The sequence below is a fragment of the Panthera tigris genome, chromosome E1 (assembly GCF_018350195.1).
Source record: "Panthera tigris isolate Pti1 chromosome E1, P.tigris_Pti1_mat1.1, whole genome shotgun sequence".
Lineage (NCBI taxonomy): Eukaryota > Metazoa > Chordata > Mammalia > Carnivora > Felidae > Panthera > Panthera tigris.
This window is the reverse complement of record NC_056673.1, coordinates 54,904,002-54,921,784: the sequence shown is the minus strand read 5'-3', so window position 1 is coordinate 54,921,784 and position 17,783 is coordinate 54,904,002. Positions and strand designations below refer to the sequence as shown.

At 54.4% G+C, this 17,783-nt stretch overlaps 1 protein-coding gene across 1 annotated transcript; it reads left to right on the top strand.

Moving 5' to 3' along the window:
- Positions 1 to 451: 451 nt before the first annotated feature.
- Positions 452 to 14,562, top strand: FADS6 (fatty acid desaturase 6). The gene is made up of 6 exons (XM_042967153.1): positions 452 to 706; positions 1,220 to 1,386; positions 10,673 to 10,853; positions 11,452 to 11,639; positions 12,872 to 13,051; positions 13,789 to 14,562. The coding sequence occupies exons 1-6, from the start codon at positions 526 to 528 to the stop codon at positions 13,936 to 13,938; spliced, it is 1,047 nt and encodes a 348-aa protein (XP_042823087.1). The 5' UTR covers positions 452 to 525; the 3' UTR covers positions 13,939 to 14,562.
- The last annotated feature ends 3,221 nt before the right edge of the window (positions 14,563 to 17,783 follow it).

The window sequence follows — 17,783 nt, the reverse complement described above, 5'->3', positions numbered from 1 at the left end:
TGGTGGAGACAGACGTGCCCGGGTCACACGTGGGAGCGTCTGCAAAGTGCTACTGAGAAAAATACACAGGCCAGGAGATAAAAATGCTACAGCAAACTCCAGAGGCTGCGGGGACGGGAGACGCGAGGAAGGGATCTGAGGTCAGGCGGTCCGAGAAGGGTCTGGAGGGTGGGGTGGGCGCCTCTCCATGGGGGTCTCCGCGGCACTCTCCGCCCGAGTTCCCTCTAGCCCGGGCTGGTTCTCCATCCAGGGTGGCCTCCCTACCCGCACGGACCTGCCCGCTCCTCCTGCGGCTTTTCTGTTCCCTCCCGCCCCGAGGGCGCCCCCGGGGGCCAGGCCCGGTCGCTCCCCGTTTCCCACCCCCCCCCCCCCACGCCGCGAGCGGCAGGAGGCGCTCGGGTGCCCTGCACGCACCGTGACTCGGAGGGCGGGTGTCCCCAGCCAGCGCGTGACTCCGCCCCTGCCCACCCCCGCCCGCACTAAGCGCCTCGCAGGGCGCCGCAGACCGTCCCGAGTCCTCCTGGGATGCCCGGGCGGCCCCTCATGGAGCCGGCACCCGGCGCTCCCCGGGGCCACGGCGGGGGCGAGGCGCTGCTGGGTGAGCTGGAGACGCTGGTTCAGGACGTGGTGAGGACGAGCTCTTGGTGGGAGCGCCACGGTGTGGACTGCGCCATCCTCGCGCTCAGCCTCCTCTCGGTGCCGGCCGGTGAGGAGCACCGGACAGGGGGACAGAGGGCGGCGCTGCGGCTGGGGAAGGGGGTGCGGGGTAGGGTGGGGGAGAGGCTGGGGACTGGGGCGTGGGGGACATGGCCCGTGCCCGGGACCCCGGAAGGAGGGGTACACCCCAGATCCGAAAGTCTGATTGCAGTGTCCTGCCCTGTGTCCCCAGAGAATGGGGCGCTGGAGGAGGGAGAAGGCCTGATGGCATGAAGGGCGGTGGAGGGGAAGGTTGAGAGGGAGGAGAGGGACTGGGGGAGGGGAGTATGTTCTATGGGGGGAACACCAGGGATGGGGTCTCCCCTGGACCTCTCCTGGTCCGGACCTGCCCCACCGCCGCCTGTGGCAGCCTCCCACCCCCACCCCGCCCCTGGCCCTGGGCCCACTTTGGCCTGGTCTCCAGCGGTGGGGACCCGGGTGTTTGGACCCAGATCTCCAGGAGCTGGAGAAAGGCCCTGTCTGCCCCCTCCCCCCCTCTCCCCACTCTCCTTCCTCTATACAGGGTTCTTAAGCCTGCGCTCTGAGAATGTCCTCGTCCTTGCACTGGGCATCATCATCCTGGGTGTGTGCCACTACACGCTCACGGTCAAGGGCAGCCACCTGGCCACACACGGTGCCCTCACCGAGTCAAAACGCTGGAGCAGGATCTGGGAGCTTTTCTTTGTGGAGGTGAGCCTGGGAGGGGTGGGCGTGGCTGCTGGTACTTCCTGTGGGGGCCACCTCACTGTTCCGCCGCAGCGTGCGGGGGTGTTCGGCTGTGTGCCCGTGTGGAGGGGCCACTACAGCCGTTGGTATGCGTGTCTGAGCGCACAGCGTGCTCTACAGTTTCGCAAGTCTATGTGTGTGTGCTTGTCCCCAAGCCCTTGAGAGGCCGCTTACACTGCCGGGCCCCCCCTGAGAGCTGCATGAGGAATGCACCTGTGTGTACCTGTGCCAGCCCGGGCACCCCTGTTTCTCCTGGGGGCACCCGCTTGCCTCTCTGTGGCACCGGACCAAGTGGCGATAGAACTTCCTTCTCCTACCAGGGCATCCAGGTCCCTTAGGAACAAATATGAAAGCTGACACCAGAAACGGTCCTCTTCTGCCACTCGTTACCATGACCAACTAACTCAATTATTAACTTTATGTAACTTTACAAAGGTTTATAGAACTATACACACCTACAGACACACAAATGACATTTTATGAAGTGATACATTTCTTTTTTAAAATATTTTTTTAATGTTTATTTATGTTTGAGAGAGAGAGAGAGACAGAGTGTGAGCAGAGGAGGGGCAGAGAGAGAGGGAGACACAGAATCCGAAGCAGGCTCCAGGCTCTGAGCCATCAGCACAGAGCCCAATGCAGGGCTCGAACTCACGGGCCAGGAGATCATGACCTGAGCCGAAGTCAGCTGCTCAACTGACTGAGCCACCCAGACACCCCAGTGAAGTTATACATTTCTTATCTAGCATTCTCCATTCTCCCTTTCTTCTCCTCCCCTCCTGCACTCATTTCTAAAGTGCTAAGAATAAGAGGAACCTACAGGTTCCTGATCCTTGGGGTCCATTTAGAAAAAATGTTTATTGAGGCGCCTGGGTGTCTCGGTTAAGTTTTGGACGTCGGCTCAGGTCATGATCTCACAGTTCAAGAGTTTGAGCCCCACGTTGGAGTCTGTGCTGACAGCTAAGCACCTGGAGCCTGCTTCGGATTCTGTGTCTCCCTCTCTCTCTGCCCCTCCCTCGCTTGTGCGCTCTCTCTCTCTCTCTCTCTCTCTCATGTGACAGTGCACACATGAGTGGTGGAGGAGCAGAGAGAGAGGGAGACAGAGAATCTCAAGCAGGCTCTGCGCTGACGTGGGGCTTGAACTCATGAACCGTGAGATCATGATCTGAGCCTAAATCAAGAGTCAGACGCTTAACTCACTGAGCCACCCGAGGCGCCCCAATTAGGGTCCATTTCAAGATACTTCCCTTCCCAGAAATCCCTGGGCACTGGTGCTAGACAGACTCTGAGGCCTGGAGCCAGGGTCAGGTGCCTCCCCCAGCCCGCCCCAGTTTGTAATCACGAGCGGGGGAGAAACTGGGGACACGACAGGTAGGATTAATTCCGTGTGGACTTTTCAAAGCTGTCCTGAGTGCCAGGAGCCTGGGAGCAGCTGGGGATGAGGAGGTGTGGAGTTTGGACAAGTTATGACAGGGGACTTACCTATACAGAGGTGACCTTGTCAAACTTCAGCGTGCAGCTGAATGGTCTGAAGCCCAGGTTTCTTGGAGGAGAGAGGCCTGGCCACTTTATTTACCAAGGTCCCCAGGTGAATCTGATACCCACCCAAGTCTGAGGACTCCCTGGCCTAGACTCTGGGAGCACAGTAGCCATCGAGGGTGCCAGGCAAAGACAGTGAGCTGAGGACGCCTCCACTGAGAAGCCTCCCCAGTTTCCCCAGCTGAAGAGCTTGCATGGAATCACAGCATGTGACCTGCCCTGGGGACCCACGTGGCTTTGCAGCTGCACGCTGTCTTGTCCCCACGAGCCCCAGGGCAGTGGCCTCACTTTGTCTCTTTGTATCTTCGGCTCTTGGCACAGGGCTGGGTTCTTGGTGTTTCATTAATGTTTGTTGATGATTACGCCTACAGGTGATGCGGCAACAAAGTGTAGGGAAAAGCCAGCTAGTGGACGGTCACAGCCTAGAGGCCTATGACCCCCTTGTGGTGGGGGAGGGCTGGCTGTCATGTCAGTGTTGTGACTGCTGCGGGCGTGTCAGCTCAGTACTCAGGTACTAGCTCACCTGTGTGGGAATGGCCCTGCTTTCTGCCCCGCACAGTGTGGTTCTGGCTACTCTCTGGGGAGGATCTGGTTTCCAGTGTGGGACAGGGCATGGCTCAGTCTCCCCGTACTGCTGGCTTTAGTGGGGCAAGTGCAGTCCTTGGGGAGGGTGCTGGTCTTGGTGGCCAGGCAGGGGACAGTGTCTGGGCACAGCCTTTGAAACCACATGCCCAGCCTCGCTGGCTGCCTGACCTTGGGCAAGGTCTTTAATTCAGTGTTGGCTTCCTCACCTAATAAACAGGATGAGAGCATTACTGGCCCCACGAAGTCATGCTGGGGATTAAGTGAGACCACGTAGATCTTGATTTAGGGCCTGGGCCGACTCTTGGATGCTCACCAAGTGTTGGCTTTGCTTTCTCTCTGGAGGGAACGTGCTGTAAACTGCAAGGAGAGAGCAGTTTTGGTTGTTGTTTGTTAGTGCTGTTTGTTTTTAACAGAGAGGTTGATGCATTGTGCAAAGCTGGACAGACTTGAGTGTGTATGTGAGTGTGTGAGTGTGTGTGTGTGTGTGTGTGTGTGTGTTTGCGTGTGTGTGAAGGGCGCTGTTTGCTGCGGCACCTATTCTCTGTGTTGCACAAAGGACAAGTTCCCGCTGCCCAGGACCCTCCTGGACTCCCGACACTCCACTTTTGCCACATCCTGTTGTCTTCTCTCTTTGATCCTTCTCTTGTTGGCTGCCTGTGCTCTGCCCAAACCTTGACCCTCAGGAGCCACCATCACTATAGAATGATCAAGTCCTCTAGTCTGTAGCCCTAGGCATTAGCAAGTATCATTGGTGTCCCTGGGCACCTGGCTTTTTCCAGTTTTGTCCCAGGGTCTGCTGACTCGAGCTGAGGGTGGGACAAAGACCTGGCCCTCTCTGGCCTCTTGGATCTGGAGCGGGGCGGGGGAGGGTGGCAGGCAGGAGGGACAGGGCAGTGACACTCCAGTTATTGTTTCTTTGAAGTATCCCCAGTCACACACACCTGCCCACACTAGAGTGAACTTCCCTCTAAAGACGCATTCTGGTCTACATGAGAAAGTTCCATTCCTCCTGCTTGTGAGCCTTTGACCCACTCCTCGGAGCACTGATGGCTTCCCTGCAGGAGCACCTGCCTTTCCCTGTCTGAGATTATGTGTCTGGACCAGACCTCGGGAAGGGAGGGACAGGGTGGAGTGGGCAGGGCCATTATTGGCTTAAATCCCGGAGCTTGGGAAGGATTAACTTCTGAAATCAGAGGCCTTAAGGACTTCCCTGTATTGCACTCACAATCAAGATGCTCCCCGAGTGGGAGGGAACAGGCTGTACCAGTTACTCAGCTCTTTAGTGTGTCCCAACTTCAAGCTCTCCTTCTAAAGTTGGCTTTGTGCTTCGGGAGTGGGGCCACAGCTGGTCCCAGGAGAACATGGGGGCGCTGGCTCTGCCTTGGGGGAGGGGTGTCACACAGGGGGATGCCATCTCCTTCCTTTGAGTCCAATGTAGTGGTGGAAACAGAGCTCAGAAGCCCCAGCCTGGTCATGATTCTTGAATACTCTCAAGTTCTGTGGTGTGGCCATTATCTCCTGGTCTGTGTCTCTGCCCTTTCCTCTATCTGTACTCAAACCCTGAGGCGTGTTAGTCTGAGTATGCCCAACTGTGATTTTTAAATTTTTAAAAAATTTAGAGGGCAAAACCAGATCTGTAGTACAAAATATACTTTTGTAAAAAAAAAAAACAACTTTAGTTTTGAAATAATTATAGATTCACAGGCCCGTTGCAAATATAAGACAGAGAGGTCCAGTGTCCACTTTAGTCAGCTTCCCCCAATAGTTACATTCATATCAGTGTCTTTCAATAGCCAAACTAGGAAATTGACATAGGCACTGTGTGTGTGTGTGTGTGTGTGTGTACAGGAAATGGACATAGGCACTGTGTGTGTGTGTGTGTGTGTGTACAGGAAATGGACATAGGCACTGTGTGTGTGTGTGTATGTGTGTGTATGTGTACAGGAAATGGACATAGGCACTGTGTGTGTGTGTGTGTGTGTACAGGAAATGGACATAGGCACTGTGTGTGTGTGTGTGTGTACAGGAAATGGACATAGGCACTGTGTGTGTGTGTGTGTGTGTACCTGCCATTTATTTTATCATGTGTAGATCTGCAAAATGGACTTTCCGGCAGCCTCCTTCCCCACCGCCCCCAGCTTTGGTGTGATTTCCTCAAGGATAAGCCCGAGGACTCTGGGAACTCCTATTTCTGTGGGTCTGTACAGCTTGGCTCTTGGTGGTGGCGACCTTGGTGGGCGTGCATATGGCCTCTCAGTGGCAGAGGACCCCGGAGCAGGGCTAGGTGGTCCAGGCAGTCATCTGTGGATGGCAGCCTGAGTCCAAGGGTTGCAGCCTTGAGGGAGAGGCTCGGAGAGAACAGGGCAGGCTTGCTGTGAGTCCAGCAGTGGCTGCCCAGCCAGAACAGGATTCACAGGTTGAGGGAGGAGCTTGGGGGGCTGAGACAGTGCTGATCCAGGCTGATCAGTGATGGCTGAGCAGTGCCCTCCACGTCACTGAGCTTGTCCAAGCCCTCCTCTGCGTGCTGGGGACACAATGGCAAGCGAGACCCACTCTAGTTCTCCAAGGGCTCAGAGTCAAGTGGAGAAGCAATAAAAATCCTGATTATATTGGCCGATTCTTCCCGGGTGCTTACTGTGTACTTTACATGAATTATCTTCTTTTTAAAAAAAATTTATTTTCTTACGTTTTTAAAATTTATTTTTGAGAAAAAGAGAGAGAGAGACACCACAAGTGGGGGGAGGGGTGGAGACAGAGAGGGAGACACAGAAGCTGAAGCAGGCTCCAGGCTCTGAGCTGTCAGCATGGAGCCTGAGGTGGGGCTCGAACTCACGAACTGTGAGATCGTGACCCGAGCTGAAGTCAGATGCTCAACCAACTGAGCCACCCAGGTGCCTCGAATTATCTTCTTTAGTAATCATGCCTCCCTATGAGTGGGACGCTGTTATTACCCTCACTTCGTACATGAGGAAACACTGATCTGGGGGGTTCAGTCACTTGGCCAAGGCTGCTCAGCCGGGACCAGGGCAGGCAGAATGTGACAGGGACATCAAGCAGGTGATGTGCAGGCCGTGAGCACAGAGAGAGCACAGCAGGGGTACTAGGCAATGTCTGCAGACATCTTTGGCTGTTGTGACTGGTGTGTGTGTGTGTGTGTGTGTGCTTGTGTGTGTGTGCGTGCGTGTGCACTCGCACGTGTCTTACTGGCATCTGGTGGGTTGAGGCTGGATGCCGTAAACAGCCTTCAGTGCATAGGACAGGACAGGCCTCACAACAATGACCCTGTCCCAAATGTCGGTGGTGCCAGGGCCGAGAACTCCTGGGGAACGTGTCCAGACGAGGAACTGTCAGGACAGTGCTGCCAGCCCCAGCCCCAGACAGAGCAGATGTACACGTAAAGGCAGGGATACGGGCGACAGCATGGTACATGAGGGACCCACAGAAATCTGGACTCTGGAGAGAAGGAGTAAGGAGGACTGTGTGCCCAGCAGAGGAGCTGGGAAGTTTCTGGGGACAAGGCCTTAAAGGGGAGAGAATCCCATCATGGCTGCTCGATGGCTCAGGGCTGACCACATCCAGCCAGCTCCCATCAAGACGAGGTTCCCAGGGTCTCCTCTTGCTTTGGCCTTCACTGCTGCCCCCTCTCTTATCCAGAAGTGCTGAGAGGTGGCCATGTTCACCTGGGGCCTGCCCGGTACCTGAGGACTCAGACTCAGAAACTTGTATCCTCACTGAGTAGGGCTTTCAGATGTAGCAAAAACAAAACAAAACAAAACAAAACAAAACAAAACAAAACAGGACTCCCAGAGAAATTCGAGTTTCAGGTAAAAAAAAACAGTTTTTGTAGAAGTATATCCCAAATAGTGTATTCGGCTCAAGTCATGATCTCGTGGTTTATGGGCTCGAGCCCTGCATCAGGCTCTGTGCTGACAGCTTGGAGCCTGGAGCCTGCTTCAGATTCTGTGTCTCCCTCTCTCTCTGCCCCTCCCCCACTCATGCTTGCGCGCACGCTCTCTCTCTCTCTCCCAAAAATAAATATTAAACATTTTTTTAAAGAAAAAAAGGAAAGACGACCTGTCACTGCCCACTTTTTGAATTCAGAATTATGTAAGCATAGTTCCTATTAAAAAAATAATTGTTTTCAAACTACCAGCTTAGCTGTTAATTACCTTTGGCCACCGGCGGAGGGCGGAGGATGCCTGAGAGAGCAAACAGCTGAGTGAAGGAAGAAGTGAATGATGGGAGACTTGGGGTCCCTGATACTTAGCAGAGGGCAGGTGGCAAGAGGACTTTCACTGGTACCTGCCCGTGCACACTGTGGCCAGTTGTAGAGCCTGAGTGCTGCTAAGAGATTGGAGCCCTTAAGTCTTCTGGAGGGACTGACTGCATGGTGACATTAAGAGGTTAACACCAGCGTTGGGGACCCCGCTGGTTCAGTCAGTGGAGCATGTGACTCTTGATCTTGGGATCATGAATTTGAGCCCCACTTTGGATGTAGAGATTACTAAAAAGAAGAAGAAGAAGAAGAAGAAGAAGAAGAAGAAGAAGGGAGTGGAGGAAGAGGAGGAGGAGGAGGAGGAGAGACATCATCAAGCCTTGAGGCTTCTGGAATTCTCCCTGGGTCTGCATGTGGAATCCTCTTGGGTGAGACCTCTGCCCAATCCTTCACAGCGGACAGTGCATTTCCCAGCTGCCTCTGCGGCATTTGGCCATCTCCCCTGCCTTCTGGCTGATGGGCGTACATGCGCAGGAGATGCGCGGCAGTGTGTGCAGTCTTCTCTTCCAGCCCAAAGCCACCCCCTCCTTTCCTCTACGGAAGGAACATCCAGAAGGGAGTGAGAATTCCAGTGTTATAGAAATAGCTCCAAATCTGTTCTTATTCATATAAAAAGGCCAACCATGTACAGACTCTGGAAGTGTGCACTGAGTCACATGTAGCTCAGCTCCCAGCTTCCTGGGGTCTGGCCACGTGGCTGAGAAGCTGACTGAGGACCCGACGGGGTCCCTGAGGGCCCAGTTCTTACCATGCTCAGCCCTGCTCAAGCACCAGTTCGTTTGTGACATCACTAGTCAGAGTGTGGTGAGCCGCCAGTGTGCGTGCAGATGCGGAGCCCGTGCTGGAAAGGAAAGGCAACTTCGTCCCAGCGCAGTAGAGGTGTGGTTGGCCCTTGAAGGAGAGGTGCACAGAAGCAGCAATTAAAAACAGTTGCTTCTTGGGGCACCTGGATGGCTCAGTTGGTTGAGCACCCAACTCTTGATTTCTGCTCAGGTCATGATCCCAGGGTTGTGGGATTGAGCCCTGCATCCGGCCCTGCTCTGAGCATGGAGCCAGCTTGGGATTCTCTCTCTGTCTCTCTCTCTCTTCCCCTCTGCCCCTCTCACCCACTCTCTGTAAAATATAACAAAAACAAAACCAGTTGCTGGTTCCAGTTACATGGGAGAGAGCCTTGAGGATCAAAACACACACCTGGAAGCCCTGGACAGAGGCAGGCTGGCTCCTGAGGATGTCCCGGCAGACCCCAGCCACAGCCCTGTGTGCCCGCTGCTGAAAGCTTCTGCTTGGAACCCGAACCAACCACGTGGCCCCGATGGGTGCGTGCTCTGGAGACCAGCAGGCCTGCAAGAGATGTCACTTCAGCTGACACGTGACCTGCCCGCCCTCTGCAGCCTGGCCCAACCTCGTCCCTCTTCGAGTTTATAGAAACAGACAGCAGAACTCATTCCTAGGCAGATTACCTCATCTGAGAGAGGAGCGCCTCCTGCTGCTGTCACGGACTCCTAGCAGGGCTGTGCTGGACCCCATCCTCTGTCTCCAGAGGGGCCCCTGCAATACGGGGTTGACGTGCCTGTTGTAAAACCGCAGTTGTGACCTCCCTAACTGTCCCTCTCCCCCCCCGCCCCCGCCCCGCCCCAGCATCCTTTAGCTAGACCTTCCGGCTGTATTTCAGTGCCGTTTCATTCCGAGGGAGAAGGTTGCTGCAAACAGAGTGTGAAGACAGTGTCGTTCCTTATATGTCTTCTCCTGGCTTTGCCTCTGCTGCCTGGGGCCCAGAGCCTGGGTTCCTGCTCTCTTGGAGTTAGCGGCTCATCTCCGGGGCCTTACGGCTTATCTTGGGTGGATTCTGGGTTCAGATCCTACCTCTGCCACCTTCCTAGCCAAGTGGCGTGGGGTTAGTCACCTGGGGTGGTCACGTGGCCTCTCTCTGCCTCAGTTTCTGCTTCTGTCAACTGTGAATAATAACGCCGCTGACTCACTAGGCTTGGGAGATGAGCAAATCACATTTGTAAAGTGCAGAACGCTGGGCACTCAGGGAAGGGTGTTCGGCTGTCTTTTCGAGGCTCACAGTGGTGAGTGGCGCTGGAAGAGTCTTCAAGTCCTTCCGGAAACAGGCAGGCAGCGATCTTGGATAAAATTAACAAGATCTTCTGGTCTGGATGAAATACTGGAGGAAGCTGTTATATGCGTTTTCATTTGCATATATCTGCATAAGAAACTCCTTATTGCCTCTTTTGCATTCAGAATGATTGCCCTTCTTGGGGTCCCAGAGCCTCTGCTTCTCCTGGGCAGCTACGAAGAATCCCACGAGGGTGACGGTGCATGCCAGAGGAGTCACCCCTGGGGAGAGGTTCACACTCAGCCCCCCACCCGGGCTCCTCACCCTGGGCGCCACCCTCATGGCCAGGCCACTCTTGCGCCCCTCCCCTTGCTGCTCTGGGCTCCGAATGCAAAGCAGTGTTATGGAAATACAGATGTTTCCAAGATAAACATGAACAAAATAATTACAGCTGGGTGCCCGGAGCTTTTCCTGCAGTGTGCCCAGTCCCCTGAGAGCCCTGTCAGGCTTGCAGGCTTGCTCGGGTGGCCAGTGACAGAGTGGCAATCGTGGGGGCTGGCGTCTCACCTCCAAAGGCTTAGCATCACCACCCCTAGTGGACACAGTTCTTTTGACTTGCTGCTACTCTGTGGCCGCGGAACCTGAGTAGATAGATGGTCTGATTAGCCGGGGTGTGAGGCAGGAAGGTCCCGGAAATGCAGCATCCGGGGACGGTGGGTGTCCTTGAGGTCCTACTTTGCCTGACTGTGCCTGACACGGCCCCCGGTGCCCTCCCTGGCTCCCTCCTCTAGGTATGCTCGTCCTTCTCTGCAGAGTACGGCAAGTATGGACACGTCAAGATGCACCATGGTTACACCAATGTGTTGGGCCTTGGGGACTCGAGCACGTGGAGGCTGCCTTGCCTCAACCGCTACGTGTACATGTTCCTTGCTCCTCTCTTGATCCCCATCCTCACCCCATTGGTGGCTGTTGGTGAGTATGCCAGGGCCCCACTCCCTTACTCCCCCTCCTGGCTTCCTGGAGGCTGCTTGTAGAGGAAGCTGGGAGCCCCAAGTTAAGACCAGAAACTTTCTGAGACAGCCAGGCAGGGTGGAAGGAGCCTCGGCCCCCCGGGCCAAGTCTGGCTGTGCCACTTACTGGCTGATGACCACAGGCAGGTAACTTAACCAGTCTGAGCCTCAGGTTCTTACTTGGTCGTCAAGGGCGGTGTGAAAGCATCATGAGGTCATAGATGTAAAAATACTTTGCAAAGGCCTTGCGCTCTATTGCGGGTTGTGGACTGTAATATCGTGAGAGCAGTATTGTATGGTGGAAGGAGGGGCTGGAGGGCAGCCGGACCCGGGTCCCAGCCGTGGATGGCTCTTACCACCTACCAGCAGAGTGGGCTTGGCCAAGTTGCTTAATGCTGTTTCCTTATCCATAAAATGGGTGAACCTACTTTTCAGGGCTGTGTGGATGAACGGTCGCCCTAGTTAACGCCCTAGTTAGCACCATTGGGCCGGGGGTGGGGGGTGGGGGAAGGCTTCAACTCCCCCCACCCCCACACTCTCTTTCTTGCTCTCTCTGGCAGAGCGGCTGAGAAAGGTGGAGCTCAGGTCGGCTGTGCGGACGCTGGGCCTGATTTCCCTGGGCCTCTACGCTCACTATTGGCTGCTTCTGAATGTATCTGGCTTCAGGAGCCCCGGCTCGGCCCTGCTGTGCATGTTCACCACCAGGTCCCTGCTGGCCCACCCTTACCTCCACGTCAACATCTTCCAGGTGAGGCCTCCCCGACCCTGAGCACAGGCTAGACTCAGTGTTCTGGGGAGAGAGATGCACTCCCCCCACCTCCCACCCCAACCTCTCTCCGTGGGTCATCACAGAGAAGTTGGATTTCAGGTAAAGAAGCAAAAGAATTTGCTTCTCTGCAACACCAGCTGCCATTCACACGTGGATCGTGGATGGAAGATTTGAGAAACTTAAAAAAAATTTTTTTAACGTTTATTCATTTTTGAGAGACACAGAGAGAGTGAGCACGAGTGGGGGAGGGGGAGAGAGGGAGGGAGACGCGAATCCGAAGCAGGCTCCAGGCTCTGAGCTGTCAGCACAGGGCCCGACGTGGGGCTCGAACTCACAAACCATCATGACCTGAGCCGAAGTCGGAGGGGGCTCAACTGACTGAGCCACCCAGGTGTCCCAAGATTTGAGAAAGTTCTATGCATAGGGCACTTGATTAGGCCCTGTGGGGGCACAGGTGATTAGGACCCCATCTCCTGCCCTCAGGGCACTTACTGTGATGACCCCAAGTGAGGAGGGCCTTCACAGATGGAGGGGGTGGAGATAGGAGGTGTTCAGGGGAGGCCTGGGGCTCAGCACTCGGTTCTAGGGCCATTTCCATAAGCAAGCGCCCCTGCTCCCTGGACACAAAGACTAGGTGCCTGGAGGTCAGAGTATCCTTCCCCATTCCAGCACCTGCCATGCTGCCAGTGACGACTTCATCTCCTAGGACACAGCTGTGGGTCCTGCCTCCCTGTCCTACTGGAGCAGAAGCGCCCATTCACTTGCAAATCCTTAAGACCCAGGACCGAGCCTGGCAGAGGAGGCATTTTTCCATACTTGTTGAATGAAACAACAAGAGGGTGCACAAACTTGATCTTGAACCCTGAGCAGGATTTTGATGGGGGGAAAGAGAGCAGAGAAGGGTCTCTCCAGGATGAGATAAAGGCAGAGTGGCGTGAGAGCGTGCAGCGGGAAGTCGTGGGCATGTCAGTACCCCGGGGTTCAAGGGGGTACCCAGGCCACGCCCCTTGTTGTACAGGTGGAGAGAGAGACCCAGAGATGGGTGAGACTGAGCTCAGGGCACAGACAGGAGAGTCTCGCCACAGTGGGGGTGAGGGAGGCAGAAGGACCCTCTGGGTCCCCACGTGGTGGGTGAGGATGTCCGGGGCAGGGTGGGGAGGCGCGGGGCTGCCCAGCCCAGCCTGAAGCTATGACCCACGTGTCTGTCACAGCACATTGGGCTGCCCATGTTCTCTCGGGACAAGAAGCCTCAGAGGATTCACATGATGAGCCTGGGTGTGCTGAACCTGCCCCGACTGCCTGTACTGGAATGGGCGTTCGGCCACTCCATTGTCAGCTGCCACGTGGAGCACCACCTCTTCCCCCGGCTCTCTGACAACATGTGCCTGAAGGTGGGCGAGGATCAGGGTGGCCTGGGCAGGGGTTCCCTGGAAGGACCGCCCCGTGTACGGGCAGCAGAGTGCATTTCTGACCAGAGGCATGTGGGTTCCTTACCAGCACTGTGACTCTGGACAAGTTAACTGAATGTCTCAGAGCCTCAGCTTCCCCCTCTGGAAAATGAGGGTAAGCAGGGCTTGCTAGCAGCAGGCTTTAAGGTTGAAATGAAATGGATCTGAAATGCTAGGCACACAGTACGTGCTTGGTAAAAGGGAGCTCTAGCTTTTGCTTTTTTTTTTTTTTAATGCTTATTTTTGAGAGAGAGAACGTGTATGTGTGAGGGAGGGAGGGGCAGAGAGAGAGGAAGAAAGAGAATCCCACGCAGGCTCGGTGCTGTCAGTGCAGAGCCTGACGTGGCTCTTGAACCCATGAACCGTGAGATCATGACTTGAGCCAAGATCAAGAGTCAGATACTTAACTGACTGAGCCACCCAGGCACCCCAGGGAGCTCTAGCTTTTATCCCCTGTGCCAAGGAGGACTGTCATGGAGTTGGGAGCCCTGGAAGTTGGGGAGAAACCCCTTACCCTTTTCCCTTGCCTGCTGGGAGGGGAGAGGCAGGAATGGTCCCTGCCCCTCATCTCCTCCAAAGTCTCATGGAGCAAGGGACTGGGAGGAGGGTGGCCCCTCGTGGGGAGGGACCTGCCCACAGTCCTGACTCAGCGGCCCTTCCTCCTGCCCATCTTCTGGCAGGTGAAGCCCGTGGTGTCCCGGTTCCTCCAGGAGAAGCGGCTGCCTTACAACGAGGACTCCTACCTGGCTCGCTTCTGGCTGTTCCTCAGTCGCTATGAGGAGTTCATGGTGCAGACCCCTCCCATCACAGAGCTGGTGGGATTGCAGTGAAAGGGGGGGGGGCGCCCCCTACGCCCCGCCTCCCCACTCCCCAGCCCGATCCTAGCTCTCTTGCTTCTGCTGGCCTTCCCTCAGTCCAGGAGGGCATGGGCCCTTCCCCAGGGCGGTGGCTTGGCTGCTGGTGGTGGAGTGGGGAGGTACTGGGGGCAGTGAGGTGGAGAGCTCAGGCTGGGATTTCTGGAGAAACCTGCTTGCTTTTCTGGGTTTGGAGGGATATCTGGGGGCAAGGAGTAACAGTGGTGGGCATTCTGGTCAGTCTGGATCTCAGCCAACTTCATCTTGGGGTGGGGGTGGGGGAGGGCGCTAAACAGCTGGATTCCTCCCCTGCTGTGTCTGAGCCTTGATAGGGCTAAGGGAAGGTGATGGGGAATGGGGATAGGAGAGGCCCTGGGCAGGGCGGTAGGTGAGGAGAGCGAAGGGTCAGGCCCTCAGGGCCTCCCGGGCGCCAGGAGACCCCATGCTCAACTGCCCACTGCTTCTTCCTGTGTTCTTTGAGGCTGTGTCCCCCAAGGAGCCCTCTCCCCAGGGGCCACAGGGAGAGGTTACTTTTTTAAAAAATTAAAAAAAAATTTTTTTTTCTTTATTTTTGAGAGACAGAGTCAGAGCACGAGCAGGGGAGGGGCAGAGAGAGAGAGACGGAATCCGAAGCAGGCTCTGGGCTCAGCTGTCAGCACAGAGCCTGATGCGGGGCTCGAACCCATGAACTGTGAGATTATGACCTGAGCCAAAGCCGGACGCTTAATGGACTGAGCCACCCAGGTGCCCTGGGAGAGGTTACTTTTGGCAGACTTTCCTAATTTCTCTGCCGGAGAAGCCTGTGCAAGACACTGGCTCAGCAGCAACCAAGACCCTCAAGAACATCAGTGAAATTAAAGTGTGTGTGTTTGGTGGGGAGGGCACTCCAGGGGAAATAAGGGCATAGATAAGAGTGTAAATAGCTTTGAGCTTGACCTTGGCGAGCTCTAGATAAAGTCTGCTTTGTTCCATGATGTCTAGCAGGGGTAGGCCTCGAAGAACTATCAATTGCAAGGAGAAAAATTACTGGGGGTGGGTAGCTGAGGCTGGAGGGGGTGATGGGAACAGGGTCTGGAGGACAGACAGCCTTAGAGGGGAGGGGAAGGAGGGCAGGGTGCAGCTACAAAGGCTTGAGTCAAGAGCTGGGCTTGGCTGTGAACAGGTGCGGGGAGGAAGGCAGGGATACAGGGGATCACTGATGCCAGCTGGAGGAGGAAAGCAGTGTGCTTGGGACACCACTGAGGGTCAGCCAAAAGTGGGCAGCCTTGAGAGAGGACTGGGAACCTCCCTAACTAGTGGTTGGGCGAGAGGGTGCAAGGATGGGGCCCAGCTGGAGGCTGAGGCAGGAACAGAGAAGTAGGCCAGGCCTATGACAGGAGACCAGAGCAGTTAGTCTAAAGCAGGGTTTCTTACGTCGGCACTATTGACATCGTGGCCGGATCATTCTTTGCCACTGGGGCTTGTCCTGGGCACCCTGGGGTGTTTAACAGCATCCCTAGCTTCTACCCACTGGGATGCCAGGAACCCAAGTTGTAACAATCAAAAATGTCTCTGGGCATTGCCAACTAACTGTCCCCTAGGGGGCAAAATCATCTTGGGTTGAGAATATGCGGGTCATGTTCAGAGCACACAATTGCCTTGTTTTTCAGTGAAGCCTTTGGACAAGGTAAAGGGCCTGCTGGCCCTGATGGTGGGGAGGCTGAATGGGATGGGCGGAGGGGCTAGACAGCAGGCGAAGGCATCCTCGAAGCCTGGTCCTGTTGGAGCACCCACCCTGCGCCTCCAAATCCATTCCCTACTCTTCTTCGCCCTGCCTTCCTCTACCAAAGACCACAGCTGCTGTCCGGTGCCCTTTCCTACAGCTACGGCTCTCACCACTTCTGAAACTACTCCCTCCTTTTGCTTCTTCAGGACCTGGGGTGGTAGTGGCTTCCCGCCATTGCTAGCCTGGGGGTGCTCCACCATTCCCTTGATCCTGGCCACACCTCTGTACAAAGTTCCTTCATTAAACTCTTTTCAGTCAGTCCTTTGGAGTGTGCCATCTGTTTCCTGCTGGGAGGCTGACTGATAGAGCAGAGTTTTGGATCCAAGCAGCCCTCCTGGAACAAGAAAGCCTCGGCAGCCTCCCCAGCCTTGTTCTTTGCTATATGTTATTGCTGCTGTTTCAAAATGCATTAACAGCTCAGAAATTGCCTTCAGGTCTGGGAATGTGATTAATCAAACTGCTAATTCTCCGCATGAAAAAGTGCGATGTCAGAAAAGGTCCCATTGCGGAGTCCTGGCCAATGATCAAAACCATCCTAATCTATAACCAGTGACTCATTGTTATTGACCTGGGCCTGACTGGGGGCTGGGCAGTAGCTGAAGGCCCCGGTACGAGACCTGGCTGGACTACAGGTGCCTGGGAACAAGTCACTCGATTTCTTTGAGGCTCAATTTTCTGTTACTCTAAGGATGTGGGCTGGGAAAGCATGGGGCTTGGGAGGGAAGGGTGAAGTGATAGGAGTGAATGAAGCCCTCCCAGGACTGTACAGATACCTGAGGTCTAATTTACAGAATTATAGGGGAGGTGATTATATTGACAATGGTGATGAGAGTTAACATTTTCAGAACTTATGGCCAACAATTTTACCTACGCCACCTAGTTTCAGTCTTTACAAGACGTTTTTGCTATTTTTTCCTTCATATGGTGAAGACAAGGCTTGGAAAAATTAAATTTCTCAATATTATATCGCTAGTAAGTGTTAGAAGAAGGATTCAAGCCTAGTGTGTCTGATTCCAGAATCCATGCTCTCGACCACCAGACATACTGTTTCTGGGTGGGGAGTCCTGTAGGGCTTTCAGAGATGTCTGATCCTGACTCTCCTTCTCTTCCTCCCCATGAAAGGATAACACATGGTTTGATCACTAAGACAAACTCTTCAGGAGCCTTTGCACATGCCAGGCACTATATAGAGCTCTGGAGATATAAAAGTGAATGAGATTGAGCCCCAACCTCATGGAGCTTACCATCGAGTGCAGGAATTGACATACATTCTGTAAAGGGCCAGATAGTAAGCATTTTGGGCTTTGTGGACCATGTGGCCTCAGTCACAACTACTCAAAGCACTTCGTGCCATCAAAGTGGGAAAACAGCCACAGAGAATATGTAAAGAAATGAGCATGACTGTGTTCCAATAAAACTTTTTTTGAACTTTATGTAATTTTCACATGCCACAAAATATTGTTTGCAATTCTTTAACCATTTAAGAATGTAAAAACCATCAGCTTGGGCTGGATTTGGCCTGCAAGCCATAGTTTGCCTCCTCCTGGTCTAGTGGGACAGGCACAAAATACAATTACTTTTTAAAAAGCAGAACAGTGGGGCGCCTGGGTGGTGCAGTCGGTTAAGCGTCCGACTTCAGCCAGGTCACGATCTCTCGGTCCGTGGGTTCGAGCCCCGCGTCAGGCTCTGGGCTGATGGCTCAGAGCCTGGAGCCTGTTTCCGATTCTGTGTCTCCCTCTCTCTCTGCCCCTCCCCGTTCATGCTCTGTCTCTCTCTGTCCCAAAAATAAATAAAAAATGTTGTAAAAAAAATAAATAAATAAATAAATAAAATAAAAAGCAGAACAGTCATTCACTTCTCAATAGGAAGGAGGGGAAGTGACAAGGAGAGGCACATGTCCTATTTCTTGAACGGGATGGTGCTTATATGGTTACATCTCGTGGTTTCATCAAACAGTACACTTATGATTTATGCACTTTTCTGTTTGTTATACTTCAATAAAAAAGACAATTTAAAAAACAGTAAGGCAGTGTAATAAGTAACGATGAGCTAGAGT